This window comes from Anarrhichthys ocellatus, unplaced genomic scaffold (assembly GCF_004355925.1).
Source record: "Anarrhichthys ocellatus isolate YVR2014 unplaced genomic scaffold, GSC_Weel_1.0 scaffold39, whole genome shotgun sequence".
NCBI lineage: Eukaryota > Metazoa > Chordata > Actinopteri > Perciformes > Anarhichadidae > Anarrhichthys > Anarrhichthys ocellatus.
Window position 1 is genome coordinate 793,521 of NW_022280069.1, and position 27,216 is coordinate 820,736.

The 27,216-nt window shown below is 42.7% G+C and overlaps 1 protein-coding gene across 1 annotated transcript in view; it reads right to left on the reverse strand.

The window, feature by feature from the left end:
* sv2a (synaptic vesicle glycoprotein 2A) overlaps nucleotides 1-21,512 on the reverse strand; it is a 40,049-nt gene extending 18,537 nt beyond the window's left edge. Inside the window, exons 1-2 of the mRNA XM_031867374.1 lie at nucleotides 21,326-21,512; nucleotides 5,489-6,274 (exon numbers count right to left, since the gene is read on the reverse strand). Coding sequence (XP_031723234.1) covers nucleotides 5,489-6,098 — 610 coding nt within the window. The 5' untranslated portion in view covers nucleotides 6,099-6,274; nucleotides 21,326-21,512. The remainder of the gene's footprint in view (nucleotides 1-5,488; nucleotides 6,275-21,325) is intronic.
* Nucleotides 21,513-27,216: the final 5,704 nt, after the last annotated feature.

A 27,216-nucleotide genomic window follows, 5' to 3' on the forward strand; every position in this document is an offset into this window, starting at 1 on the left:
ACAGCCATTAAAACTGTACTGCTCAGCACCAAACAGCAGACAGAAAAGTTAGTAGCTAGCCAGTGAACATGGTGGAGCATTAAGCAGGTAAATAGGCAGATATTTCCCTATGAGCGCTAAAAGGAGAGTGATTATTGAACTTACTTTTGACTCCAAATTAACACTGATGTGGTCCCCCAACTGCTGGATGTTTAAAAAAGCAACTGTCGCTAACTTCTGAGCAACAGTACAATCTTTTGTACTCCAGAGTACTAAGCTGCTGTATTTTGAGTGTACAGTGTACATCTGGCATTTGCATTTGTTATCAGTGTTGTGAAAAGCGGTAAGAACATTCAAAGCCCATAATGAGGTTTGAGGGTGACATATTTGTTCTGCCGACAATGAGGATTTCTGCACTTTAAAACATCCAGCAGCAGTGATGCTGTCGACCACTGATTCATGTTGTATTTATTTGACAATTTGACTCCTTAGATTGTGCATTTTGTTCAGTTAAATATGTTTCCTGTTGGTGGATGTTTGTTAAGCCCCCGAGGCATTCGTTGCAGTATTTGCTTCACATTGAAGGGGTTGGGGATGTGCATCTCACACACAAATATCTCAGTCTAGTCCATTCTTTAATAATTCATATGTTGTGGTATTCGAAAGAGAAAGAGAGAGAGAGAGTTGAGCAGGATGGGGAGTGAAATGACGAGAGAGAGGAGAAGCAGGAGTCTTCAGTCAGCCGAGTACCTCATCACTCTGGGGAGGAAGTGGGGGGAGAGAGAGAGAGAGAGAGAGTGTGAAAAAAAAGAAAGGAGGAGCAGGACGTTGGCCAGTCTGCCCTGTGACAGAGATCCCAAAGGCTGCTGGGCAGTGTGTGTGTGTGTGTGTGTGTGGGTGTGTGTGTGCATGAACATGGAAAGAGAAAGTGTGTGCCAGTGCAGGGTTGTGTGTCTGTGTTCATGAGCGAGGGAGGGAGAGGGCAGGGGGGCACTATTAATAGCCAGTTTTCCCTTTCTGCCAGAGCGCACAGGGCTCTTTGAATGAGCCGGGAGGCCGAGGCTCGTCACCACCCGAGGAGAACACACGCCCTCATCAGTTGACTTGGCCAGTCAGCCATCACACTCCTCACTGCTAACCGCTGAAAGCAGCGGCTGCCTCGCCCTGTGACAGTGAGGGCTGCACTACGATGTGATGTGAATGCAGGTTTTACAACACACCTTCAAATCACCTGCATACATACATAAAGCTCTATTTAGCACATGGTCAGAAATGACACCCTCAATTCACCTTCAATGGTAGTGCAACACTCACTTCACTGTTTGTCGTCATTTTAGAGAAGAAAGCTCTTGTTCTGCATGCAGTGTAGATCTAGGTTTGTATTCTATTAACAGGCTTTATTATAGTCGGTTACTCAGGATAAGAGTATCTGTGAGTCGTCAGTTTGTTATTATGGAGCCGTTTCATGTTCAGAGAAAAAGCTCAGAATTTTAAAGTTGTATATTCAGAACATTACTTCCAACAGAGAGGGAAAAAAATTAATCCAGCCGTCAACTGATGGCTTGCATATTTCTTTTCAGATGTTAGCTGAATGCTAATATCCAAGCTTAATTCATTTCTGACAATCATTTCCATCAAAATCAAATTTGACTAAACGTTTACATTTTCCTCTGCCAACGTCTCCCAGCTGCTAATAAATCAAACTGACACAAGTAGTCCTCTCCCATCACATCTGTCGTCCTTCATTGATCTCAGCTCTTTATTCTATGTTCATTAAAATGCCAAGGAGACATTATGATACACAAATATTTCTGTGCAATAGCTTTGTCAAAGAAGCTATTGCTTAGAGGCGCAATGCAGAGAGCAAATATTACAGCTGCAATCTACAGCAGAATATCAAACAGAAGGACGGTATACAGATATTTTTTCCTTTGTCAACTGTGGAGAATTTCAGTATTAAACGCATTATTAGTAGGATTTAATAACACCCCTAGTGGTGAGTAGAAGTGTTACAATAATAAATATGTTAGTCACAATATGTTTCCACATGGAATGTATTATAGGTTTACAATATTCTTACTTATAGAGGATATTATATGTTACAGTATATTAACTCATTGAATGTATTAAATCATAGAAGTATAGTCACTGTAGGTATTATTATTTGATAAGGGATCGATAATGGGAGGGGACAGAATTCAAATGAAGCCAATCACTAATCGCCACGGAGGGTCATTCACACATTTTATGACGGTATCGGACACTTTCCGACTCTCAGGGGATACAAAAGACAATGTTTTAGGGAGTTTACCTCAGATCACTGCAGCTCTCATTTTCAGCTCACTGGCCGCGCCGGACTGTGAGGAGATGCGTGTATGTGGTCTCTGCTCTCGAGAACATTACTATTGATAGTTAATTCAGTTTGTAAGTGAACTTTGTGTAGTACATTAAATATTGTTTTAATTTGAACCGGATCTAGCTCATTCTTCTGATGCGCGTGCGCAGTAAGAAGCTCGCAGCAGAAGAGTACCTGCGGCCTGCAGGCTCCTTCATCCTTTGTTCTTAAAAACCTAACGCAACAAAATAGTCACAACAGGCAGAGCACACCGAAGGCTCGACAGTGTGAAATAATCTTGACATTAAAGTACTTTTCCAGCGCTTTTCTAGAAACCTCCCTCCAGAGCTGCTGCACGGAACAAACCACGCTTTCTTTTTCCCATTATGGCAAAAAGCTGCAGATGCAACCTCTGCAGCTTCACAACAAGGACAAATCAATGACAACCACTCTGCGCTTCTCTGCTGCCTGGGAAAGTGTCTCCTCCAGCTCATTGTGGGAAAAAAACTGCTGCACCACGCAGGCATCACTGCTGTCATTTCAAAGCCTCTCTGTGCTTGTTCTGCTTTTTATTTCCTTCTTTTCTGCAATGGTGGAACATGCAATGAATATGGGATCTGTGATACATACTTACAGCACATCTAAGAAAGTCAAAAAGGCCATGAGAGAAAATTTGTTTATGTGGATGAAGGTTTTTATTTGTCGAACTTGCCTCTGAATCCTTCTCTGCCTACATCTGAATGCTCTCTGCTGTGAGGGAGTTAATATTCTGCAGGCGATTAACCCTCACACATGTGCAGCCGCTATCTGTCCCACACCGCACACACAATACAGTACAGACGCACACACACACAATACATGATTCCACCACAGTGCGTCCGGTTAAAGTTACTGGCACTATGACGGCAAAGGGAAGCTCTATATGGACCTTGTGCGGAAGAAGAAGAAGAAGAAGAAGAGGGTGAGGATGGGGGGTTGGGGAAGAGGACACTAGGAATCATGGGATGCAGAGAGGCATGAGCAAAGGAGGCTCTGTAGAATGAGTCAGGCGTGTTGCGTAACAGGGAGAGGGGAGGGAATCAGGGGGCCGGTCGTGTCTCCCTACTGGCTCCCTACTGGCATGACACAAAACCAGCAGAGAGAGGGGAGGGAGAGAGATAGAAGGGAGGGAGGGAGAGAAGCTGGAAGTAACAGAGTAGAAAATGTTTCCATCTTATAGGAATAGGTAATTCTGTTACTCTGCTACATTACAGAGGGAAATATTTTACTACTTTTTATAAAAACTGTTTTATTTGGCGGCTGCAAACTTTGAACTTGAATTTTTTCTCTCTCTTTGCTTCATTTATTCCTTCCTGAATGGTCTTTCACTGGAGTGTCTTTGCACAGTGCTATTCTTGCTGCCTCTGTTGCTTTATTTTGTCACCATTGTAATGGACAAACACTCACTCACACATTTCAAAGATGGCCCACATGCACACACAGTCAAAATTGTTATGGATGTACGAGCAGACAGACATACTCGCTCACACACACAGACACACACACACACACACAAGCCACCGAACATGTCGGCACTGCAATCCATACCTTGTGCCGTGCATGGACCACCGGGAAAAATCACACATCCCAGTAACCAATTAAAGGCATGGATGCCTGCCAAATGTTTGTGTGTTTACGTAAAACTCTACTTCACTTAAAACAGATAGAACACTGCACAGTACGTATTACAATTATAGGAGTATAGCCATTGTAACTCCCTCCACTGATACAGTGCAGCAGCTCACTGACCAGCTTGCACTTGAGCTGAAAACAAGCACACTGTACTTGATCAGCAAAAGAAAATCTAAACTTGTGACCTTTTGAAAAAAGAAAGCAATCAGACTGAATCGATCTGTCAGAGGATGGCGATAGTTAGGGTTGCATGAGGGCCACCGTTCCATTATCCAACAGCACGGACGCTCAATACACAGGCATCCCCATCTGCAGGGGGACAATGTTCAGTCACGTGTCAGCAGCACAGCTGTACAGTCAAAACCCCGTGAGAGCACTGGAAATGATGTCATCAGATCTCATCAAAACTAGATAACGTGAATGCACATTTGAGACCACGTCGACTGCAATCCTTTTTTTTAAGTGGGATGATGTGGATTGAGCAGCCTCTGAATGAGACGATCAAAATCAATGTATTTGCAGATGATGTCCGTTTGTATTAGCCTGCTGCTATGTTTAGCATATAAGGACATTTACTGAATTTTACCCGAATCCTTTCTTCTTTCAACAACGCACCAAAGAATGGGTGTGAGCTTTGCATGCTGTGAAAATGTCGCATTAATGTCCAACAAATCTGGACAAGAATATCTCACTGATGTCAATCTATATTTCATCCACTGGAATAAAACTAAATCCCTCTCTGGGTGTCTCTATGGGGAAGATGTTTCTCTTTGTATCTCCTGACACGCTTGTTAAATACATATTTTATAAGTTATTTATGTTATTTGAACAATGCGTTTGAATTTGTAATCTCTGAGAGACCTCTGGCCCTTGTTCATGGTGGTCTTGCTGGGCAGCCAATGACAGATGGCGAGGCAGGGTGTGGACTGATTGGACATTGGCCCTGAGGATAGGAAAACGACCACGACGAGGTCTGTGTTTCTGTATGCTGTGAAGTGGGCAAAGCGAAAGACATGCCGCACAAACTATGAGGAGGCAAACAGGAGGAAGACAAATGGAGTACATTGGCATTTAAAACAATTTTAATAAAAAATGCCCACAATCACCTTCACAACCTGAGATACACATAATACACACTGAAGCAGAGAACGGAGAGGCTGAAGGGTTCGATTAGAATTCTACGGCTGTTCAGAGTCTGCACGGGCAGTTGAATCTTAAATAGCTGTAGTTCCTCTGCCAACTATGGCTGTAGAAAAGCAATTACTGGGGGATAAACTGCAAAGGTAACTGCTAAGATAAGGCAGAGATGAAATGTGAAGTGGTGGCATAAACTCCCAAAGGAGGAACGGAGTCGAAAACAAACAGAGAAAGGGCACAGAAGACAGCAGATGAGTTGGAAACAGTTGCTGAGTGGACAGAAACACGAGACTATGTTGGTACTGCTATGACTACCATCTTAAAGTTTTTCATTCAAATAAGAAGCAAAATATGTGGAAATCTTACCCAGCATGCCCTTGTTGGGCTCAGATAGACACATGTCCTTCTCTGCGCTGGGCAGCACGAAGCCGACCACAAAGATCTCCACGCCATCCGCCATCAACGCCAGCCCCAGGACAAAGTAGAGCGTCCACTGGAACTTCCCGTGGCCGCACTCCTGCAGGATGGTCTCGTACTGCTGGGCCAGCTCCTCCTGGTCTTTCCTCCTCTCGGCCTCGTAGGCCGACAGATCCCTTAACTGCGGCGCCTGGGCGTCCGTCACCCCATCCATGCCGCCGGCCTTGCCCGAGTCAGCCCTCGGGATCCCCTGGTACTCACCTTCATAGATCTCGTCGTCCTCGTCATGTCCTTCAGTGGAGTCGCTGTGACCTTCGTCGTCATTGGCCCGGCTGTCATTGCGATAATACCCGCCGTCGTTGCCTGGCACGCCGGCGTAGTCTTCATCATCATCTTCCTCCTCAAAGCGTTTGTAGGAGCGCTTGGTGTACTCGTCGGCCACTTTGTCCGCGCCGCGTCCCATCTTCTTGCCGACCTGTTTTTTGGCCACTTTGGCGATGTCCTTGGCGCCGCGGACAAAGTCTGAGCGCCCGTCTCTGTAGCGCGTGTCGTCGTCCATCTTGGATGTGGAGGTGGTGGTCAGTTACTGCTAGGAATGGGAGCTATCAGGAGCGGCCCAAGCACATGAGTGTGCACTGGGGGATTTTCTGTTAGCTGATGAATTCAGCACCGCAGACAGCTCCCTGCTCCACTGCACTGCTGGTCTGTGGCCAGCGTGCACTCGGATACCAAATCCTGTGGAAAAGCAAAGAAAAAGGAGTTGCGTCAGCACGATTGATCACACTGGTGCATGTGAGGGAGAGACGTCCATTGTTGGCACAATCTAGATCAGAGCCAATTCATACTGAAGGACCGTTGGCATTCACATCGCGTTGACATTTGCAGGACTCATCCTGCTTATCTCAGCACTAATGCCAGGAAGTAAAAAAGAAGGACACAACAGCTTTAAGGTGCTGACATCTGAGTCTTGGAGCTCGTTGACCTATAATGACTGAACAGCAGTCATTTCATGGCTCTCTCCTCAGCTCGGCTCAATTCACAGTGTGGCATTTACGTTGTGGCACACGGCAGAGCCTTCATAAGATGGATCCATGCTGTGACACAGACATCTGTGATTACCAAGCAGGGCTGCAGTGCGGCACTGTATAGGACATGTACATAGAAGGTACTACTACTGTTAAGGTCAGATTGAAGCTCCCACTGAGGACACTCATGATTACAATCTGTGAACTCTGACTTAAAACCACACATCTATTACTAGAGAGTCAGAACATAATGTCTACATCTTCCTTCCCTTTGTTCGTCCATCCTTTGTCATCTTCCTGCTCTCACTCACTCACACACACACACACACACACACACACCATTTCATCACTACTTTTAATTTCCTGTCTCCATTATCTTAGTACGCATCAAGTTAAGAAGAGAAAAGAAAACAGAACAGAGCAAAAAAAGAGCTATTGTAAATCTATCAGCAGGCCACCCTGCTAGTTTCCATGACACTTATGTCACTGTGGTGCTGCCCTTGTTTGTCTCACTGGCGGGGACATGCTGCGCCAAAGAAAAGGCCGCAAGCACTACAAATGGGCAAAACAAACGCAATAGGGGAAAACATCAGCAGCATATGGGTTTCAGTGAGCACTTGACATGCTATATATTGTTTAAAATGTAGCTTTGATACAAACATTTGTCTGCGAAAAACAGACAAATGTTGATTTTGACAAAGAATGCAAAGACAACCTGGTCGGTTTACAGCGACACAATCTAGTGACAAATCAAATACAGACCCAATTCTCATGAGGAAGAAGTGGCAGAGTGAAACTCCGATCACCCTCCAGCCTCTTACACTGAAAAACACCAGCCCAGATGTGTTCATCAACAACAGCAGTAACAAACTTTTTTTTTATATTCAACAAATAAATCACTGATGCTGCAGTTTAAGCAGACTGTTTTATCTGTGTGGCAGACTTGTGAGTGATGCATGGCGCACAGAGGATCCAGAACATCCAAAAACTTTGGCACCTGCTTGCGAGCCGTGTGCACAGCTGTTGTGTTCAATGATGCTCGTTGCTGTACACCAATATGCAGCTAGATATGAAACATTGAATATTGAGGGGAGAAGATTAGCTTTAGGATGCATTTGATGAATGGTGTTTTACACATTTTTTCTATATTTTACTTTAAGGAATATGTTTTCAAACATTGTTGTACTAATAATGAATAAATGTTGTATTAATATTGCATTTTCATTTAAATTCACACACTGTTGCCAACTTTCTGGAAATCACAGCTTTGGCTAAGCTATCAATGTTAAGGACATATTTTGGCCAGTGAATACCCAGCTGCACACCCTGGTCTCCTGAAGCTAAGATAGGAAATTGTTTACAGTGGGCCTGCCACGGTAACACATCTCCAACATGTATGTGCTCATGAGACCAAACACAGATGATATTTCCCCGCAGAGCGAGTCTCTGGGGATCGACTGCAGCCGTAGCCAACACTGAAATCATTCCAGTAGCTTCCCATAGTCTCTTTAAAGAGAACAGCAGCCGCGGCTCAGCATGGGGGGGGGAAAGAAAGAAAGAAAGAAAGAAAGAAAGAAAGAGTTCAGCCCGGGGAGCCTGCAGCACGCAACAACACGACCACAAACGCTGACTTACTGCAGAATAGCTTCGTGTCAAAGCCTGCCTCCTATAGTGCTGCATTTGTCATAAGCTTCCCAACTTGGTTCCTAATTTTTCATGTCCTGTCATACACCTGTTCACACTGAAAGCACAAAATGAAAAATGACACTGCTCGTTTCTTATGCAACACCACCCCATTACTTTCCCTTCCTGTTAGACAGCACTATTTAACGGTTGATGCGTCGCATAAGTGTTTATCTAAGAAACTCAGAAGCACTTGTAGTAAGTAAAACACTATCGAACTGCAGATGGTTCTAATGGGTGACACACAGACCTTTAATCTTATCTTGGCATTGACAACGTCATGGTATCAATATGGGCCAAGTGCTCAATATTTGTTGTTGTCTCGTGTCTAGGAGGTGATCAGACTGCACTGGCAGCATAATTATCAATGAGCCATGTAATTACAATGGAGGGGTGGTGTTACATTACCCCAGATAAGTGCTAATAAACTGCAGACTAACCTTGTTGACACTTATTATTACGTTGTTCCTGTTCATTAAAATGTGTTTAACCTATTAGTGTAACAATATTTGAGCAAAACTATTTTATTACAGCAAGAAAACGACAGCAGACGTATCCGGAAAAGAGGAGGAAGGGTAGCAGGCAGTGGGAGGGCGGGAGGGAGGGAATCTTTGAACGCTTCCTGTGTAACCTCGGGGGTGCTGAACAGACACAGACTACTGCCGAGTCAACATCACACGACGATCGGGTCTGCTGGGACGACGGAGTTTCTATGAACACGTTCACCAAAAGCCAGCTGAAACTAAAACCCAAGGAGGAGGGGGGACGTTTTGTTAATGGTTCTCTTATTGTAGAGCTCCCTTCACTTGGCTTGTCAGGATATTGTCAGAATAATATAATACCGAGATTACAGAATACTAGTTTGTGTAATGATGACAGCTCTGGCATTATGCAACCAGATGATTCATGTTAACGGGAATACCAGATGGGAAGTTATTAGTTTTGCAGGTATTTGCCCATAAACAAAACACATTTTTAAACAAAATAAAATGTTCACCTAATGATGGCACAATATGCAAAGTGAAGTGATAACTAAAGTTGCAAGATTTCATCCGTAGGGGAATGTGAATGTCTTTACCAAATGTCATGGCAATTGATCCAATCATCGTTGAAGATATTTCACTCAAAACCACAAAGGTCAGCCTCTAGGTGGTACGGGCATCACCACGGTGAATTGGGAAACACAAAATGCATGCAGACAATTTTATGTCAATTCATCAAACTGTTGTTAGGAGAGTTACGTCTGGAACAAATGGGGTCTGTGGTTTCCACCCTGATAATCTTAAATGAATCAGTTACACCATGCATCACCACCACACCACTATGTTGAATTAATGTCGTTTACATATTACTTCAGGCAGGCAGGAGAGGAGGCTGAGCTGCATCAGTGACAAACGTTTGGGGGTCAAAAACACTTCAGGCTGAACCACAGGAACAAAGAGCCAAGGCTGAAGCCATGACTCGTGTACATGGGTGACTTTAGCCTCTGTGGCGCTGCCTTCGGGTCAGGTCTTGCTCAATTTCTCACTTAACAGCTCCGTTTAAACTGGCTGCAAAAAAACATTTGTTGCCGAATTATTTCTTTGGATTTCCAGCCTCACAAACATTCCTCAGGCCACAGGATTTGGACAGAAACTTCAGTTTCCAGTTTCCAGCTGGGCTCAAATGATACGGTCCAGCGTAAAGATCTATAGCACCTCTTATCGTTAGTAATCCCTTTATTCATATTCTTCATTTTGTGGTTGTCTTGAGAAAAAAACCCTCTTATGGTTCAACAGATTCTCACTCTGACCGGCAGCATCACATCATCAGCAAATGTTGTGAAAGACATTTGGTGCTTGGTCACCAGCCTGGATCTCATCCTATCATTTGCTCATTTTAGTTTTCACTTGCATGTCTGTGATAACCGAGTGACCAATTCACATTGTCCCGGCCAGGACATTCAAGCATGTGCTTCCATTCCTTGTGGAGTCCGTTGGATAATGGCTACATAGTCGTGTCAATAAGTTGCTTTGTATTAGTTGCTCAGCTTTGACTCACATGCTCAGCTGCTGTTGAGTCAGTCTGTTGCTTGGCCAATCATAGCGTTCAACGGGCGGGGCTTGGCAAGGGACAGTTGATTCGTGGAAAAAGCTATAATTATAAACTTTATAATAATTTCCCACAGACCGAGGGGACATCATCAAAAGTAATTTTTGTTCAAAATCCAAACATATTGACTTTTCTCTCATGTTTGACAAATAAATCATGAAATAATCCCATCTGTATGGAATATGCATTTTTATTTTCTCTCCATTAGAATCTAAACTTCAATTCCTGAAATCTACGTCTTTGAAAGAGGTTGCTGCATTAGAAATATACTGAGGGCTGTGTAAGCTTCAGTCCTCTTAGCTCCACCCTGCAGCACACAATTGGATTTCATGGCTCAAAAACAAACTGCCAAGTGATAAACTCAAACTCCAGGCTTCAAATCCACACTCTCGTCTCAAATTCATGGCCGACAACATGTCACTATGTTCTGTAGCCTACAGACTGTGGTTCAGTAAACGACAGCAGTCAGTTAAAATAATCAATCAGTTCAGTTTGTATCTTCATCAGTTTTGACATTTACCCAGCCTGCACTGCTCCCATAAAAGACACATAATGTGAAGGGAACAGAGGAGGGTTTTACAGCCATGTAAATATGTTGTGCATGGAGAGCAAGATTACTGTGTGTGTGTGTGTGTGTTATGGCTGATAACGTTATCATTCCCCCTGTAAGATGCACATGCATTATCAGGGATGTAACACGACTCATCATGGCGCTTTAAATAGCAGGTCGCAATATTTACTACATCTGACCCATTATGACTCGTCAATGGTATTTTCTGTATAGATGTGAAATGTGAACTACCAAAGCTCTGCTGCCTCCAAGCAAGTACAACTGCTTAATTTCATATTATGAAGTATGCTGCTTACAATAAATCTGTGTTTCTTGTCTCTAACTTCAGACATTGTACAGCTGAAATCTCCTACATCCATCTCTGCACAGTCGATCCATTTTCTATGAGGAGTCAGCCGATTGGTTGGTCCTCCTCACGACCTCTGTAGAAGGAGACTCTTGAGGCCCATCTGAATGCAATGAGGCAGCCCATCACACTCAGATTAGCCTTTCACCAGCCGGAGATACTGAGATGAGAGTGAGTGTTGGTGGTTTCTCTGCCTATGAATAACAAGTCAACTCGAGTGCATATGTAGGGTTACTGTGGCTGCTTCATTGCTGCAGGGAAAATATCAGCGTGCTCTCAATAAACACATTATATATTGATAATGTCTTTGTATGCAACTGGCCAAAAGGCTCAAGAGAAAATGGATAAAAAAATATTGTGGAACAAAGCCCTTTTCCAAACTGTTCTGGCATCTGTAATGAAGTGTAAATTGATAATAAATTATCAGTCAAGAGGGGGCTGTCGTTTGCCAATGCTGAAAGACTTAATTATGTAATCCCTTTTTCTTTTTAGTGAGCAGAGAAGACGCCAGAGGGACTGGAAGCCTCACACACACACACCAACACACGTGCAACGTGGCCGGCTAAAAGCATGCCGGCAAAAGATGGCAGGGAAAAACAGGGGAGCTAAATGAATCGTGACATCTCGGAGCTGCACCACGTAGTCCACGCTGCACCGAATAATCACACAGTTTTACCGATCGCCTGGGGATGGAAACATTGAGGGGCTTGGTCCCGTCTGGCGTCTGGGACACCAAGGCCTGGATGCAGAATGGAATGAGCAGTAAACACCTTAAAGTCAACTGCACTTATAGCTTCACTATTCAATAATCTTATTTTCACAAAGGATCAAATGAGTATGTCTGAAGAGAGAGGGGTCACTCATAGCGACAAAGAATTATCACCCTCAGCTCTATGGAGCTCTCTTGCATCTTTCACACTTCATTTGTTCATTCTCACCCATTTCATCGGTGTTGTTTCCAGCCGCAGCAGGCAGCTGTTTTTAGATCTACTACACCGTCTCATTCTTCAGTAGAGTGCTGTATTATATTGGGAATATTACATTTCATTTGTGAATAGACCTCTCAACTATTTACCTTTCAGAGAAGCACTAGAGATCTCCAGCCACCACTGGAGGAGTTATAACCACATAAACCAGATTCTGACACGGCAGTAGTTCTTTCAACACCAGCGCATCACATCTATTCACAAGTCACCGATAGCCTAGAGCATTTATCAATTACTCTTCACTGCACTGTTAAAACTCAAACGTTAAGAGCATCTGATAAACTGCCCAAAATGGATTTCTCCTTTCACATCAGGTATTGGCACTCTGAGAGGAGCGGGACGTTTTATTAAGTGGAAATACAAGACCCGTTTAGCAGCAGACAGCTCTTGGCAGGAAAAAAGACAAGCATTTAAGGGCTCCCAGAAGATGGATGAGGAGGAAGAAACCAGTGAGCAGTTCATATAGAGCACCGCCACCGTCGCCCTTAAACCACACTAAAACGTCCTCTCAATAAACTAGCCTATCACACTCACACTGATTTTCTGGACAGCATGAGTTACCATCTTTTCTTCTGCTTTCTTTCTCTTCCCTTATGCCCAAAACGAGACCTATAGAGAGGTGTTCATGATGAATCACGACTCATTTCTATCCCTGAATTTGACTGTTAACTACCATGTTCACATAAACGGATGTCAACGTTGTGGTTTTGTCACTGCATCTGTTTGTAGAGTAGTTTAACCACATTACTCATGTCTGACAGCACCGTTAGCTGCGAGCCGCCGGCTCAGCCGTCACAATGTTGAGAGCCGCATGGGCCCACAACTTCACTGTCTTAGTTCAGTCTCATCGCTCACATCAGCCACGTTTTCAGCACCAAAAAAAAAGGCAAAACTACCTGCACAACACCAAACAGCAGACTGGATTAGTTAGATACTATAGCTGGTAAAAATAATGGAGCATTTTGCAGCCCAAAAGTCAGACATTTCCCTCAGAAGTTGGTGGAGACCAAAATAAAGATAAAAGAGTGAGGACTAAAATGATTTAAACACAACTCCAAATAGATGCTAATGTTACTTCCTGTCTGCTAGATGTGCAACACATCCCCCATTTCAACTTCATACGGTCATAATATGTCAACACACTGCCACCGGGAGGCCAACACCCAAATAATACAGTTTTAAAGCAATATACAGCATCGCATTGTGACAAACAACACCTCTAAACGATATTTATATTCACCTCCTGGGTTTCTTTCTGACACGAAGCAAGATGGCTTCATGGAACAGAAATGATAGGCTGCTGTTCTGCTTGTGTTAAAATACCCGAGAGCCTTCAGAGTTTCCGGCAAGAACATATTGTAACGAGTCAAATAGTGAAAAGACTTTTCAACAGAGAACAACAAACATACCCACAGCAACACCAGGAAGCAGCAACAAACTCCACCAGGAAACAACGGGGATTTTGGGATTGTTCACTCCCACAAAAATGCATTTCAAATTCTAGTGTAGATCCAAAATATATCGGGCTGAATTTGGGATTAATGATGTACAGGACATCCATAATTTCCCCATTTGATGGCACAGTAGTGGGGCCTTAAGAATAAGGTTTTTTAGAGGCCTCTTGATTTATTTGCTGTAATTCAGTAAACAACAGAGCTGATATGAGCACATTTCTACTTTTCTTATTGGAGCTCTCAGTGCCTCAGGTACATTATTTTACATAAGAGTTTCTCGCGTTCAATTAAAGTTGCATCCAATTAACAGCTCGTTCGTTGGCTGCCAGGATGAGTCATTCCCGTCTCCAAATATAACCTCCGCTTTCATCGGGACACAGATTAACACACAGCTTCATGCATAAGCGATCATTCTCCAGCTAAGAGTTATTTCCATTATCAATAAAAAAGGTCAGATAACAGTTAAGAATGCATGTTACAATTTTACAGCCCCAGATGGCGTCTTCAAATGTCTTGTTTTGGCAGATTAACAGTCTAAAAACCAAACATATTTTATTGTCACACATAAAACCAATTCATGTTTTGCTAGAAATAAAATGACTTAAGATTAATCGGATATTAAAATAGCTGTTTTTTGTTATTATAAATCAACTAATTGATGAATTGTTTCTGCTCTTATCTACAGAAACAAAGCTGTGCAGTTGAAGTTTATGTGATAAGATAACACGACACTCTCATATGACCAAGATAAAGTTCCACTGGAAGTCGATAAATATGAATTATTAGTTGTCACCTAGTCTTGCAGCATTCATACTGTGTCTTAATGCAATTTTGGTTTCATTGCCGAAGTGTTTTCTCCACTTTTCCTTCACACGTTTGCACACTGAATTAAATCTTGATGCTCACTTTGACGGCACAAACGCTGCAGTTAGCGAGTGTGACAGAGAGGAGCGTGAGTGATGACAGTCTGTGTCTGTGTGTGTGTCTGTGTGTGTGTATGTGTGTACACACAGATGCGGGGGCCAAAGGCTGAAAAAGAAATGCATGTATGCAAAAGTGAGAGATTAATGCAGTGTGTGTGTCTGAGAGGGAGATGGTGATGATTAGATCAGTGGAATCCTCAGAGCTGCAGATGGCTGCTAATTCATTTCTCTTGACATCTATGATTTCTTGTCGTGACGCACGCAGGGAGTTTTTCGATAGATTGTCCCTGAGACTCAGCGGTGCAATCCTGATCAAGACGGCAAGCTGACAAGAGAAAGCATCGCCGCCGAATGAGATGCGACGAGTTCCTTTCCTGAAACGCCACTGTACATATCCATTCTGACAAAAAAACTAATCAGCTTAAGTTTGACATTCAGTATTTTTCCGAGATGCAGGCTGGAAGGAACAAAGCACAGCAGTCGTCTTGGTGAGAGAAGTTCTTTCTAACAGCAAAACTTCAGCAACTCCAGCAGTTTTGCGTTCTTGTTTTTGTTTTCCACGTTAACAAAGGGCATTTGTTCCTCAGAATCGCCACTTGAGACCAACGGAAAACACGTCCATCTATACAATTACTCCTCACAGCCCACTGAGATGCACAAAAAAATAAACTCCTGAAGCACACAATGATCAAATCTGGCTTTGTCTGTGTGCTCAATCCACTGGATGGCCGCTAATATCTCCGTTGGAGTCTTTTCTGCTCTCATGAGTGCATTCAGGAGCGTTGCATTCTGGCTCGGGTCAGCACAGCCCACTCGCCTGCTCAGTTTGAAGATTTACCCCCACAAGACTCAGTCAACAAACACCTACGCTCATAATAAAGCGAGCTCAGACAGCAGGAGGAGATTACGTTCAGCCGTATGTTCATTTAAAAACAGCTCGCCAATGTGGAAAGAGTGAGACAAGATAGCTGATACAGTGACTATATATATATATATATATATATATATATATATATATATATATATATACATACATACATACACACACACACACACACACACACACTATCATGACTGTGGAATATTAGTCTTTTTAAAGTGTCAACAGAAAACCCAACAATAATGTCTCTTAGGAAGTTACACTCTTCTCTATACTACTAGTATTCATTTTTTTAACTGAATTAAAAGTTAAATTATTTTAACGGATTATGGATGTTTTGAACGTGAAGGCTGTGCAGCAATTACATGACAAAGCTTTGTGCCAAACCATGAAAAAGATTCAATTCTGCTAATCATAATACTCACCACAACTAAATATTTAATGACACTTTGTGTAAATGAACAGCGTTCCCTTTAGATCTTTGTGGAAGCAAGAGTTTTGCAAATAAATACAAAATTATGAAAAAGTAATTTTCTTGCTAAAATGATTTGTATCGGCTCATTTTTTTGTTAACGAGCACCTTGTGGGTCGGAGGAGTCAAAGGTTAAATCAATACCGTCCTCTGACACTAATCGAAATCATATAAACTCTTTGTGTAAGTTGGTTTAACCCCCCCCAACCCTCACTGGGGAAGTCATTTAAACGTCCTCTAGACTGAAGCAGGGGGAGGTGGAGCATACTAATTTAGTATTCTTTTGAACTTCTTACACAAACGCACACACACATACACACAGTCTGGCTTCATCATGTTGACCCAGCCAAGGCCTCTTGAAGTAGCTCTGAATTTCCGCCATCAACCAGCCTTCTTCATTCGTCCTCATCCATCGTTTTTCTATCTGCTCTGGTCTGAGCTTCCAGGGGAGTCCTCCTGAGGCTGTGTGAAGGATCAATTATTCATGTATTGTTTTCTGGCCACAAGGGCGGAGGTGCCCGAGTCAACTCCCCCCTCAGCAGTGATGAATGTTTGCGATAAAAAACAACAACAACCCTCTTCTCACAGCAGCTTCAGTCCAGCTCCTGCTCATCTGCACCGACCACAGTGTGACATCTGCACAGAGTCACACAGGAAGTGACAGTTTTACTCAGCTGCACCATGTTTCTGCATGGCTTCAGGCCCATCCAGGCTGAGGATATAACAGCAGCCTGAGAGGAGGGTGTGATGATTGGTTGTTAGGCTCACTGGGTCATAGCTCCTCCCCGGCTGCAAAGTCCCCTTTGGGAGAATCTGCAGCCTAACATGAGTCACGTCATTGTTCTGCTGCTCGAGCGTTCAGCGTGCACCGTCACCCTGGTGGCACCGAGGCGGCTAGCAACACTGCGTGACGTCAGAGCTCTGCATCCATTTTGGCTTTGCTCGCTGCAAAATGGACTAAAGAGGAGTCAGACTGAGGGCAGCGGAGAGGTGCAGTTCAAAACCCTGCAGCACGGCAGAGAAAAACGGTTGTGCAAAATACAACCGTGTGGGTTTTTTCACTGCATTAGAAATTAAAACTAATGTGTAGTTCATTAGCATTCACCACAAGTGTCTCCACAAGTTAATGGTGTTGTGACCTGCAGTCATCTCAAAATGTCTCAAACTGAAGGTGTGTTTGTTAGAAAAGGACTGACCTGCTGAGAAAATGCAAAATCCCCAGTGGTGGAAGAAGTATTCAGATCCTTTAATCAAATAAAAGCTGTGAAAATACTCCACTACAAGTAAAAGTCCTGCATTCAAGACCTCTTAAATAAAAGTGTGTAAGTATTGTCAGCTAAATTTACTTAAAGTATCAAAAGTAAAAGTAATGATTGTGCAGTAAAATTGCATGCATTATGCATTATGTTGCATTTTAGTGCTGTCGATGTGCAAGGTTGTGCTGAAACGAATTATTTCTAAAAAGTCTACTTCCTATGAGACAGTCTATGAGTCTGTGATGATGCATTTTTTTCAGCTGATCCAAGAGGCTTTTTAAATTGTTAATTTAGCTTAAGAAGTAGGACAGAAATTTAAAAACACCACATTTGGGGATCCACGGTTTTAAGTGAACAGGAAGGGGCCGACTGTAATCTGAAAAGTAACCAAAGCTGTCAGACAAATGTAACGGAATAAATACAATATTTGACTCTGAGATGGAGTAAAGACGAGATATACCTTTAACATAAAATGGAAAAACTGGAAATGTAACACAAATATGTACTTAAGTACAGTACTTGAGTAAATGTAGCCTACTTAATTACATCCCACCACTGCAAAAAAGTAAAAAGCTGAATTCATTACGAAAATGTGACAAATGAATCGTGACAATAACAAGAAATCAGATTAACATGATCTGTGCAATAGTGAATTATCAACTGCAAGACAACAACACTACTTCCAAAGGATATGTAGGCCAAACTCTCTGCAGACATCACTTCCACTGCAGACACTCTCTCTAAGTGAACACTGGGTTTCTTTTATGGTTGTTTCAATTAAACTGTTGCCACTACAAGCTTTGCTCCTGCTTCCATGTGCATCAAATCTATTTGTGTTTCAGCCGGAGCTGCGGTGAGTCTCATCCCATTACTGCACCGAACACTTGTCGTTAATTAAAGTAGTGGAGTGGAGAAGAGCAGCTGCTCTATTTAACAGGTAGTCGGAGTTCTTAATAATCTCCTTGAAGGTTTCTTCAAAGATTTTGTGATTAGGTACAAACCACAGGGAAATAGAAACCGTTCACATATTAAAGAAAAATGACAACGTTTTTACGAAATATGCATTTGTGCTTTCTTGCATAGTGTTGTGTGTCAAGTATGGAGTGAAGTATGGCTGCAATTAGCTTAGCCTAGCATAAAGAAAGGCAGGGGAAACAGCTGACCTCTCTCTCTAAAGCTAAAAAATATATCTAACAGCTCACATGAAGCTCACTAATTAACATGTGGTCATTTGTTTAATCTGTGCACAAACAGGACTGTAAAACGTTGTGGTTTTAATGGGAGTTACATGCTGTTTCCAGTCCCTATGCTAAGCTAAGCTAACTGCCTCCAGCTCCATACTTAACGCACAGATACGAGAGTGGTGACAATCCAAAACTATTGTAATAAACAGATCTCTCCAATATAAAAATCAAGCAAAAAAGGCAGGGCCAATGAATATGAATGCATTTGTTTAAAAGCAGAAGACACCTCATCTTTTATATAAGAAACAAATGCACTGTCAGTTGTTAATGGAGAGTTATGCACTTGACACCAATTGCTGCTTCGACCCACCAATCTGGGGACGACAGAGAAGGCCATCGATTATCTCTCAGTCTCTCAGTAAATCTTTAGACGAGGGGAACATCTCAGCGGCAGCATCACGAGCCAAAAACAGATCGGTCTAGAAAAACCATGCAGCTCAAATGAACCCGTTTCCTCGAAGCACTGATCTAAACGTTGAAACAGCTGCTAATTGCTGATCTTGACAACACCCTGATGGGGTAGTTGAAGAGGATATCTGTGCTCTACTGCACAGTTTTTTTTCCTTTTTAGCTGTTATGCTAATATATATCTGGCTCCACTGCTCCCAGCTGCAGGGAGAGGCGAGTTGTAACTTGTGACGGGGCTAATCTCTGCGGACGGAGCGGAGCAAGGCCCAATCAGCAGGGGTAGCCTGGCAGAAAATGAGAACACCAAACAGAGCAGCTCCCTCAGCTCCTCCTGGTTCTAAGTGGAGCTCCAGTGTGCTAAGCTGCGTGAACGTCAGCCTCACCTGCGGCACTGATGTCAAGTCGCCCTGCTTTTGTTGTGCTGAGCGACGGCTCAGGGCAAAGAAACATCATCGAAACATCTTTTCAATCTTTAGCCACAGACTGTGGAACAACATGGGCATGTTTTCAGTGGCATCATTGATTATGATGAGTATCTGCCATTAACCAGCTCAGGATGACGGGATTAGACAGCTTGTTATATTCAACCAACAGTCCAAACGTCCATATGAGCATTTTGAAAGTGACAAACGATTGATAATTATCAAAATAGTTGCTGGTTGATTTTCTACAAATGGCTAAATCGACTTATCGTTGCAGCTCTAGAAGTGATGTGCTGGAGAATGGATTTGGGTTTATTATTTGCAGCAATCTAAATCGATTTACAGCACCACTGCGAAGTTGAAGCAGGCATCTTTACCCATGGCTACGGCCTCTTTTGCTGTATGTTAAGTAGCAGCTCAATAGGATTCATATTAAAAAAACTTTAATGATTTGCACTGTTAAGAAGGTCTGGGGTTCAAATCCCACGGCTGGCTTGGGCCTTTCTATGTGGGTGTGTTCTCCTCCTGCACAGGAACTAACACGTCCAAGGACTCCAGCTCAGGACGACACTGCACAGGTGCAGAAAATGGACTGAAGGATGGATTGCAGAACCAGCACTGAATCACCACAACACAAAAAAATGATATTTTCCTGGAGAATGTAAGAGTGCATCGGAAATCAACTCAAGATCCAGTCACAACCAAAAGCAAAAAGCCAAAACAAAACTGTCAAGAGGGTACGTTTGATCGCTGTGAAGCCTTTTAAAGAGGAGCTGCTAAACTGTATGTCATGGTTAAGATGTTGCTCTTGTTACAGCCTGATTCCAGATAATTAAGAGGCTGAAAGTGTGGCAGGTTTTGAATCATAAATCTGATTTTTTTTTTTAAGCAAAGAGGGCTGTCAGTATAGTGCTGCAGGTTTGCATCAGAAGCTGCTCCCCTCACTGCCACCCATCATGTGAGTCGATGCAGACATAGCTCAGAAACTGCCTCAGCTGTAATCATGGCTGCCACAGGAACAAGACATCAGACATGCCAAGTTGTAAAAACGCATCGCCTCTGAACCCGGAATAGACCATGAATCCATCCATCATGTTCCAACTCTTCCAAACAAGAGTCAAAGGGCAGATCACATTATCAAACAACGTCCCTCTCTGAGCATAGTCCTTTCAGCGCCACTGTCAGAAACCACCGCAAAGCAGAGGAAACATTGCTCATCACTCTTTTTCTCCATCACATTCTCCCCGCTGGGTTTCTACAAGGTCATTTTGGCGCACGACGCAGGAGAGGGCGCCCAGCTCCACCGGCGCGTTCCCTGAGATTGTACTAATTTAATGTAACAACAGAAAACCAGGACAACTTTTTTTAAATAATCTGACAGTGGGGATTGAGTAAGAACTAAAAAAAAAAAAAAAAGGTATGGCCGTGTACTGAAGAGAGGAGGAGGAGGAACAGGCGACAGAGAAGGGGCAAGGGCATCGGTGCCAAAAGCATCGCCAATTAGACGAAACTGGATCGATGACAGGAAGCCGGACCTAATGTGCTGTTTAATGACATTAAATCACAACACTTGTAACCTCCTGCCCTTCTCCTCCTTAAAGTCAACCCTGTGCGCTCGGATGGATGATAAAGATCGCTCTTAACGCACAAGACCTCCCAGCAAGAACAAGAACGAAGGGCGCGTTTCGCCAAAATCCGCAATCTGAAATCTTAAAATATTGCCCAATTGCAAAAATTCGGACGAATATCGTTTACTTTCTCATCCATGAATCGGTTGTACTCATTGCATCCCGTCGCGTACCAGTTTAGGGGTCATCGCGTAGCGCAGAGAAGGCCTTCAAACTCGTTTTTAGTGATATATTAATGTCGAATTGGAGCATAAACACATGCAAATCTCCCTGATCTCATGCTCCTGAATACACGGTCGATATACCGGCAGCAGTCGAGGAAATTAGGGCCATTGACGCTTTAAATTGAAGATTAAGATTAAATTGCACATTTAAGGAGGATTATGCATTTTCTTACCTTTTTTGGTGCTAATGTCGGCGCGTTTTAGGGGTGACCGGGATTCGCTTTTTTTCCGTGCAGGGAGTCACCCCGGAGTACATGAAGCAAAATCCTGTGTGCCCCTGTGATGTACACTGACGTAGTAGCAGAGAGCTGCACCCTCCGCCCCCTTCACTTACTACACAACATCCCTCTTGGATGGAGACACCGCCCCCTCCTCCTCTTCCTCCTCCTCCTCCACCCCCATCCCTCCTCCAGCAGACACCATTCCTCTCAGAAATATGAGGGGGGTTTGCTGGCTTGGCATGAAACCTGAAACGGTGGAGGCAAGTTATTTGTTTTGTCACCTCAGTGATTCAAACCACAGGTGAACGTTAATATTGCAAGGTCACACTATTTAAAGGTGATTCACACAACCAGGTGGAGGGAAATGCGCTCTGCACGCTCGCGCTCAGTGTATCTCGGTTAGACTGCCACTGGCTCCATATGCACCAAATGGTTGGTGCAATGAACCGTGCAAGACGAGCCTCTCCCTGCACGTGCTTGGGCTCGTGCCTATAATTGGCCATGTTAAAAAGAAAAAAAAAATTGCAAGGATGCCCCTGGTGGAAAACGACTGAAATCCTTTTAAATTTAGGTTTCGACACAAATACTGAATGTTAGTGTAATACTGAAACCACGAGTTAAAACCTATAAATGAGCCAATGCGTCAGAAATAAAGCTTGTAAATAAGCAGTGAGATTTACTATAGATTATACATTTAATTATATTTGTGAAAATTGATAATGTGACTTTGTGGTGTCGGATATCGTATTTGTATTTTTAGATTTTCAAATTAAATTAATTGTCTGTGCATTTCAAAAGAACAGGGGTTACGAATCAGTATCAGAATACATCTTATTGCCAAGTACCTTCTCACATACATGTTTTTGCTTTGGTGTATTGGTGCCTGAAATAAACAAAGTAAGATATAGTAAAAAAAAAATAAGGCGAACTCCGCGGAGCACTGCAGTCTGCCCTTGTCCTTGGCAGTGGCTGCAGAGTACCAGTATATCTTTAGCTGCTGAATGTTCCACTATGACGTTATCTTAGTCTGCAATTTGGAGCTGGAGAGGTCGCTATACGGTGAGTTTAGAGCTTTTTTAGGGGAGGTCTTTCCCCAAAATGTTCAAGTGCTGTAAACAAAATGAATTACTTTAAAGTGCTATAAATAATAACTGACAATGTTTTGAAAATTGTGAAAGAACAAAAAAACGTATTTACTGGGATATGAAGAGAACAAGCCATGAAAGCAAAGAAAGCTTTTTTTAAGAAATTATCTGAGAAATCCTCGGCAGGGTTGCTCACCCACCAGAGTCCTTAACGCAGTGGCCGGGGTTCGAATCTGAACCAACCCTTTGCTCCATGTCGTCCCCTCTCTCTCCACTTTCCAGTCTCTGTCTAATCTAATAAAGGCAAAAAGACAAAGAAAATATAACACTAAAACAAATAAGCTGTATCAACCACAAAAAAACAGTCGGGATCAGAGAACGATAGCAGCATGCAGAGGCTATCGATACGGCGGAGGTATTAAGGCCCGTCTAGCCCTACGGTGGCCCAGAGGGACACTTCACTTCTGGCTGCACAAGGATAACAAAGACGGAGGTTAACTGATACAGCCTTGAAAATAACTCCAAATGATACACTTCATTGAGTCATTTCATATTTAGAAATACATTTGTTATGAATCTACCCCAATTAACATTTTAACACTGTGTTGCCAGTAAATTACCACCAAAAATGCAATAAAAGGTCTACATGCTAGGACACTTTCTGCTTGCCGGTGCCCTTTTTATATTTTTTCGGCCCTGCCCCTCAAACAGCCCGAGTCCACCCCTGGGAGAATGTATAGAACTGAAACGTTTAGTCAATTAATCAGTTTCAGGATTTCAGCATGTGATCAATGAACCAATCATCATTTGACATTCTACACCGTAGGAAAGAGAACCTGTTGGTAATGCGACACAGCAGATGAACGCAGCTGCACGCGTCTCCCTGCGGCGGCTGAAGCCCTGACACACCACATTATCATCTCCACAAAACCAAAATAAACCTCCAGAGACCAACTGCAGCTCTACACTGCATGTGTGTGTGTCTGCAGCTGTTGACTCTTAATTGGTTGTTGATTGTGTCCTCTTTACCTGCCTTAACAAAACAGCAAGGTCACGCCTGGTTGACACACAATTCGCTCTCCAGACAGGATCAAATTTCATGGACACAATAACGCAGCCAGGGCCAGTCTAATGACTCCGCCAGCCCTTATCTGCAGCTCTAAACGTAATGTAATGAATCACAGCAGCGAACAGGCGCTTAAATGTGAAACTACACTGGTACATGTGTTGAGTAACTATGATGCAATACGACTCAATAATCTCCATGAGGCATTCAAATCCTGTACAACCTCTGACAAACAGTAATATTCTTATATCTACGGGAGCTTGTGGGATATACTGTGTTGGCTGGTGTTTATGATAACCAACAGTCACAGTGTAGAGTATTTTTATTGTTTCATGGTGTAAATATACTTCTTGTCATTTAGGGAGAACATGATGACTGATCAAATGTATGTAGTTTGTTTTTAGGGTAAATACCTGTCGCCATCTGGTGGTTACTTTAGGTAACGCTTACAGTACAAATGTCTATATATATTTATATATAGTTCCTTAATATAAATATTACTACACCAGGTCACTTTTTGCAGTATGTAAGCCAGCATGCTTTTCTTGCTATTCTGACCCACAATCCTTTGCACAGCACATATATGAGGAAGAGGGTCAAAGTTCAAGGTGCCATGTTGAGGAAGTATTAAATGTCCCAATTGAATACTGCATACTGCATGCAACAGTACATACTTTTGTAAGGGCAGCTGCAGTGTGCACTAAAAGTAAAAAGAAAGAAGTATGAGATTTGGAACGCAGCTACGGTTAGCGCCGTTAACTATGAGCCCCCGGTTCACCACCGGCATGTTGAGAGGCATTAACAGGCAAACTAAATACTCCCAATCTCTGCTCGTGCACTTGAAAATATATGACATTGAACAATAACACACAGTTAATGCTGCAATTAAAGGAATAGTGTTCTTTCTTTTTTCATGGTTTTTATATCAAAATGTTATATTGATACATTATAATATCCTATTAAAATAATATCCAGATCACCTACCAATCACCGATCCAGTGTTTTGATGGTGGTGAATATTTCACTTTTATTCGGTGCCACATCACCTCTTCATTTCTAAACCTGGTGAGTATTTGAGGTACTTTAAGGCCATTTAAGCCTCCGTCTCCACAATAGAGCTCATTAGTGAGGTCCGGTGTGTCATGTGTGTCTCTTTCTCTGATTGATTGAAAAGAAACACCTCAGCTGCGCCTCTCCGCGTCCGCTCTGTGCTGCTACTGCGGAGGAGGAGGAGGAGGAGGAAGAAGAGGAAGAAGAGGAAGAAGAAGAGGGAGAAACCAGCGACTCAAACACGTACCGGAACGAAAGAAGCGCTTTGTTTACCTCCATTCAAATGTCTGCGGATCGATGATGATGATGGCGCATCCTTTTCGCTCGCACATTTAAACACAGCGTGGGAGTGGGGGTGGCGCAGGGTCCCTTTATTCTGGGTTGTTTTGTCCTGGATGTTAAAGGCAACAGAGACTCAGCGGTGTCGTGTTATCTTTTTTGCAAAAAATATGACGCTCGCCAGAAACCAGGTCGATGAAATTTGGATTTTACCATGAGAGGAACGGGCATGGATCTGCTGTGGAGGATCCTAGCAGCTCTCCGATTCGACTGCTTTAAAGATTCATCGTCGTCAAAGTGAGTGGAGAATGACCAGCCTGTATTTCACCTGCATTCCCGAATATTCCTAGAATATTCCTAGTGTGTGTCTGTGGCCATCAGTAATGCATTTAGTGAGCACCTGTCTTCCAATCTCCTGTGCATCTACCTGTTTTATTTATCTCTCATATTTGCTTGTATTTAAAGAAAAATCTCCACTGGTATATAATCCTTAATTGTGTAATCCTCACTGCAAAGGAACGCTCTGTAACTGAGGACAGATTCAATGTTTGCAACGACTAAATGTCAGCAGGTTGTGACAAATCGTGCAGAAATAGATTTATTTAAAGAGGAAATATCGTCCTTCACTTCACAGGATTCCTGAGTCATTATTTGCTCTCATTTTATCCAGCTTTGCCTAAACTGAAGGCCAGTTTGTGTTGCAGAGTTCACGTCCTCTAAGAAACGAGTGAATATGAAAACCCTTTACATCCATTTATAAGGTGTCCATTAACATCAGAGGAAGCCTGAGAACCATACAAGTCCATTTTAAGAACACTCCTTATTAACCGGCAGACAACATGAGGATGATTTGCCTTAATTACAGGTGTTCACTGTATTAATGCGCGCCAGTCGTCCAGGTCTGGTACAGAACATGTAGTCTCATCGTCAAGACCAATAAACAACCAGCAGACACACACCTCCACAATTACAATCGCTCAGCTCCACCCCGACCGAGAGCACTTCTTGTTTTACCAGTTATTTATTACCTGGAACAAATATTTGCACCGACATCAGATCTGTTTTTAGTGTGTGCGCACCGGAAAAGCCTGATCCCAGCCTGTCCCCATGTGCGCCAAGTAGCCTACAACATGCTGTCTCATGTTTTTACGAAGGTCTGGTAAAAAAGGTCTTTTATTTTAATAATCTGATTCATTTGAAGTAATTTTTTGAAACAACCATTTTTGTCAACCATTCTCTGGCTCCAGTGTCTCTCATGTGAGCATTTACTGCTTTTCTGTTTTAAACCAAAGTGAACAGATGTGGACAAAACGGGACATCTGAAGAAGTCACTTTGATGGACATTTGACACTATTTCCTCACACTTTACAGACCAAACGATGACTCGATAAATTAAGAAGGTAACTGGCAGGTTGATCAATAATGTCATAAGCCCCTAGTTTGGCTTGTTTGCTTTAGATTTCCAGCTAATCTGCTTTAAAAGAAGAGCAGCGTGGGTTAAAGTGATACTATAAAACAGTGTTGAAGCGATTAGTCGATTCATTTTGTTAACGTTTTAGCTAATGTTAGGAAAAATGAGAATTGATTATTTTTTCAATTATAAATTGAATATATTTAGTTTTTGGACTTTTTTTTTTTTTTTTTTATAGGCTGATCAATGAACTGATAAAAACCGCAAGCTAATAAAAAAAATATTCCTTTAAAGAATTGTGACCATGATGTGTACTGAGTGGGACATTTTTACAGTTAAATTAGACTTGTGCTCTCTTGTGGTCAAACTATATAATGGAGTCACTGTACATAAAATATACCAAACGTATCTTTGACATTTATTTTCTGTGCGTTCCCGTCGTTTATTGGCCGACATTTACACTGACATCAAATATCACAGTGGCCTTAACCTTTGACCTCCGGATTCTAATCGGTTCATCCTTGAACCCGAGTGGAGGTTGGTGCCAAATTTGAAGAAACTCCCTCAAGGCGTTCCTGAGATATTGTGTTAGTGAGAATGGGACGGACGGACAACCCAAACGCACACTCACGGCTGTCGCCAGCGAGGAAACTTAAAGATCTCAATCTGTCAGAGCCAATCGTGAGGTCTTTAAATGTCTCGTCCTGTCCAACCAACAGTCCAAAACTCATGTTTAGTTTCAAAATGATAGAAATCAGAGAAAAGCTTCTCACATTTGAGAAGCTGGAACCAGCCGGTGTTTGGCATTTTTCCATTTAAACAAACAAATGAAAACAATGACTGGATTATCAACATACTGAACCATTCATTGAGTCCATGTCGCTGCAGCTCTACACTGTGTGACTGTTTTGTCGCTCACATCCTGACTGCTTCCTTCCCTTTTTTGTCAGGT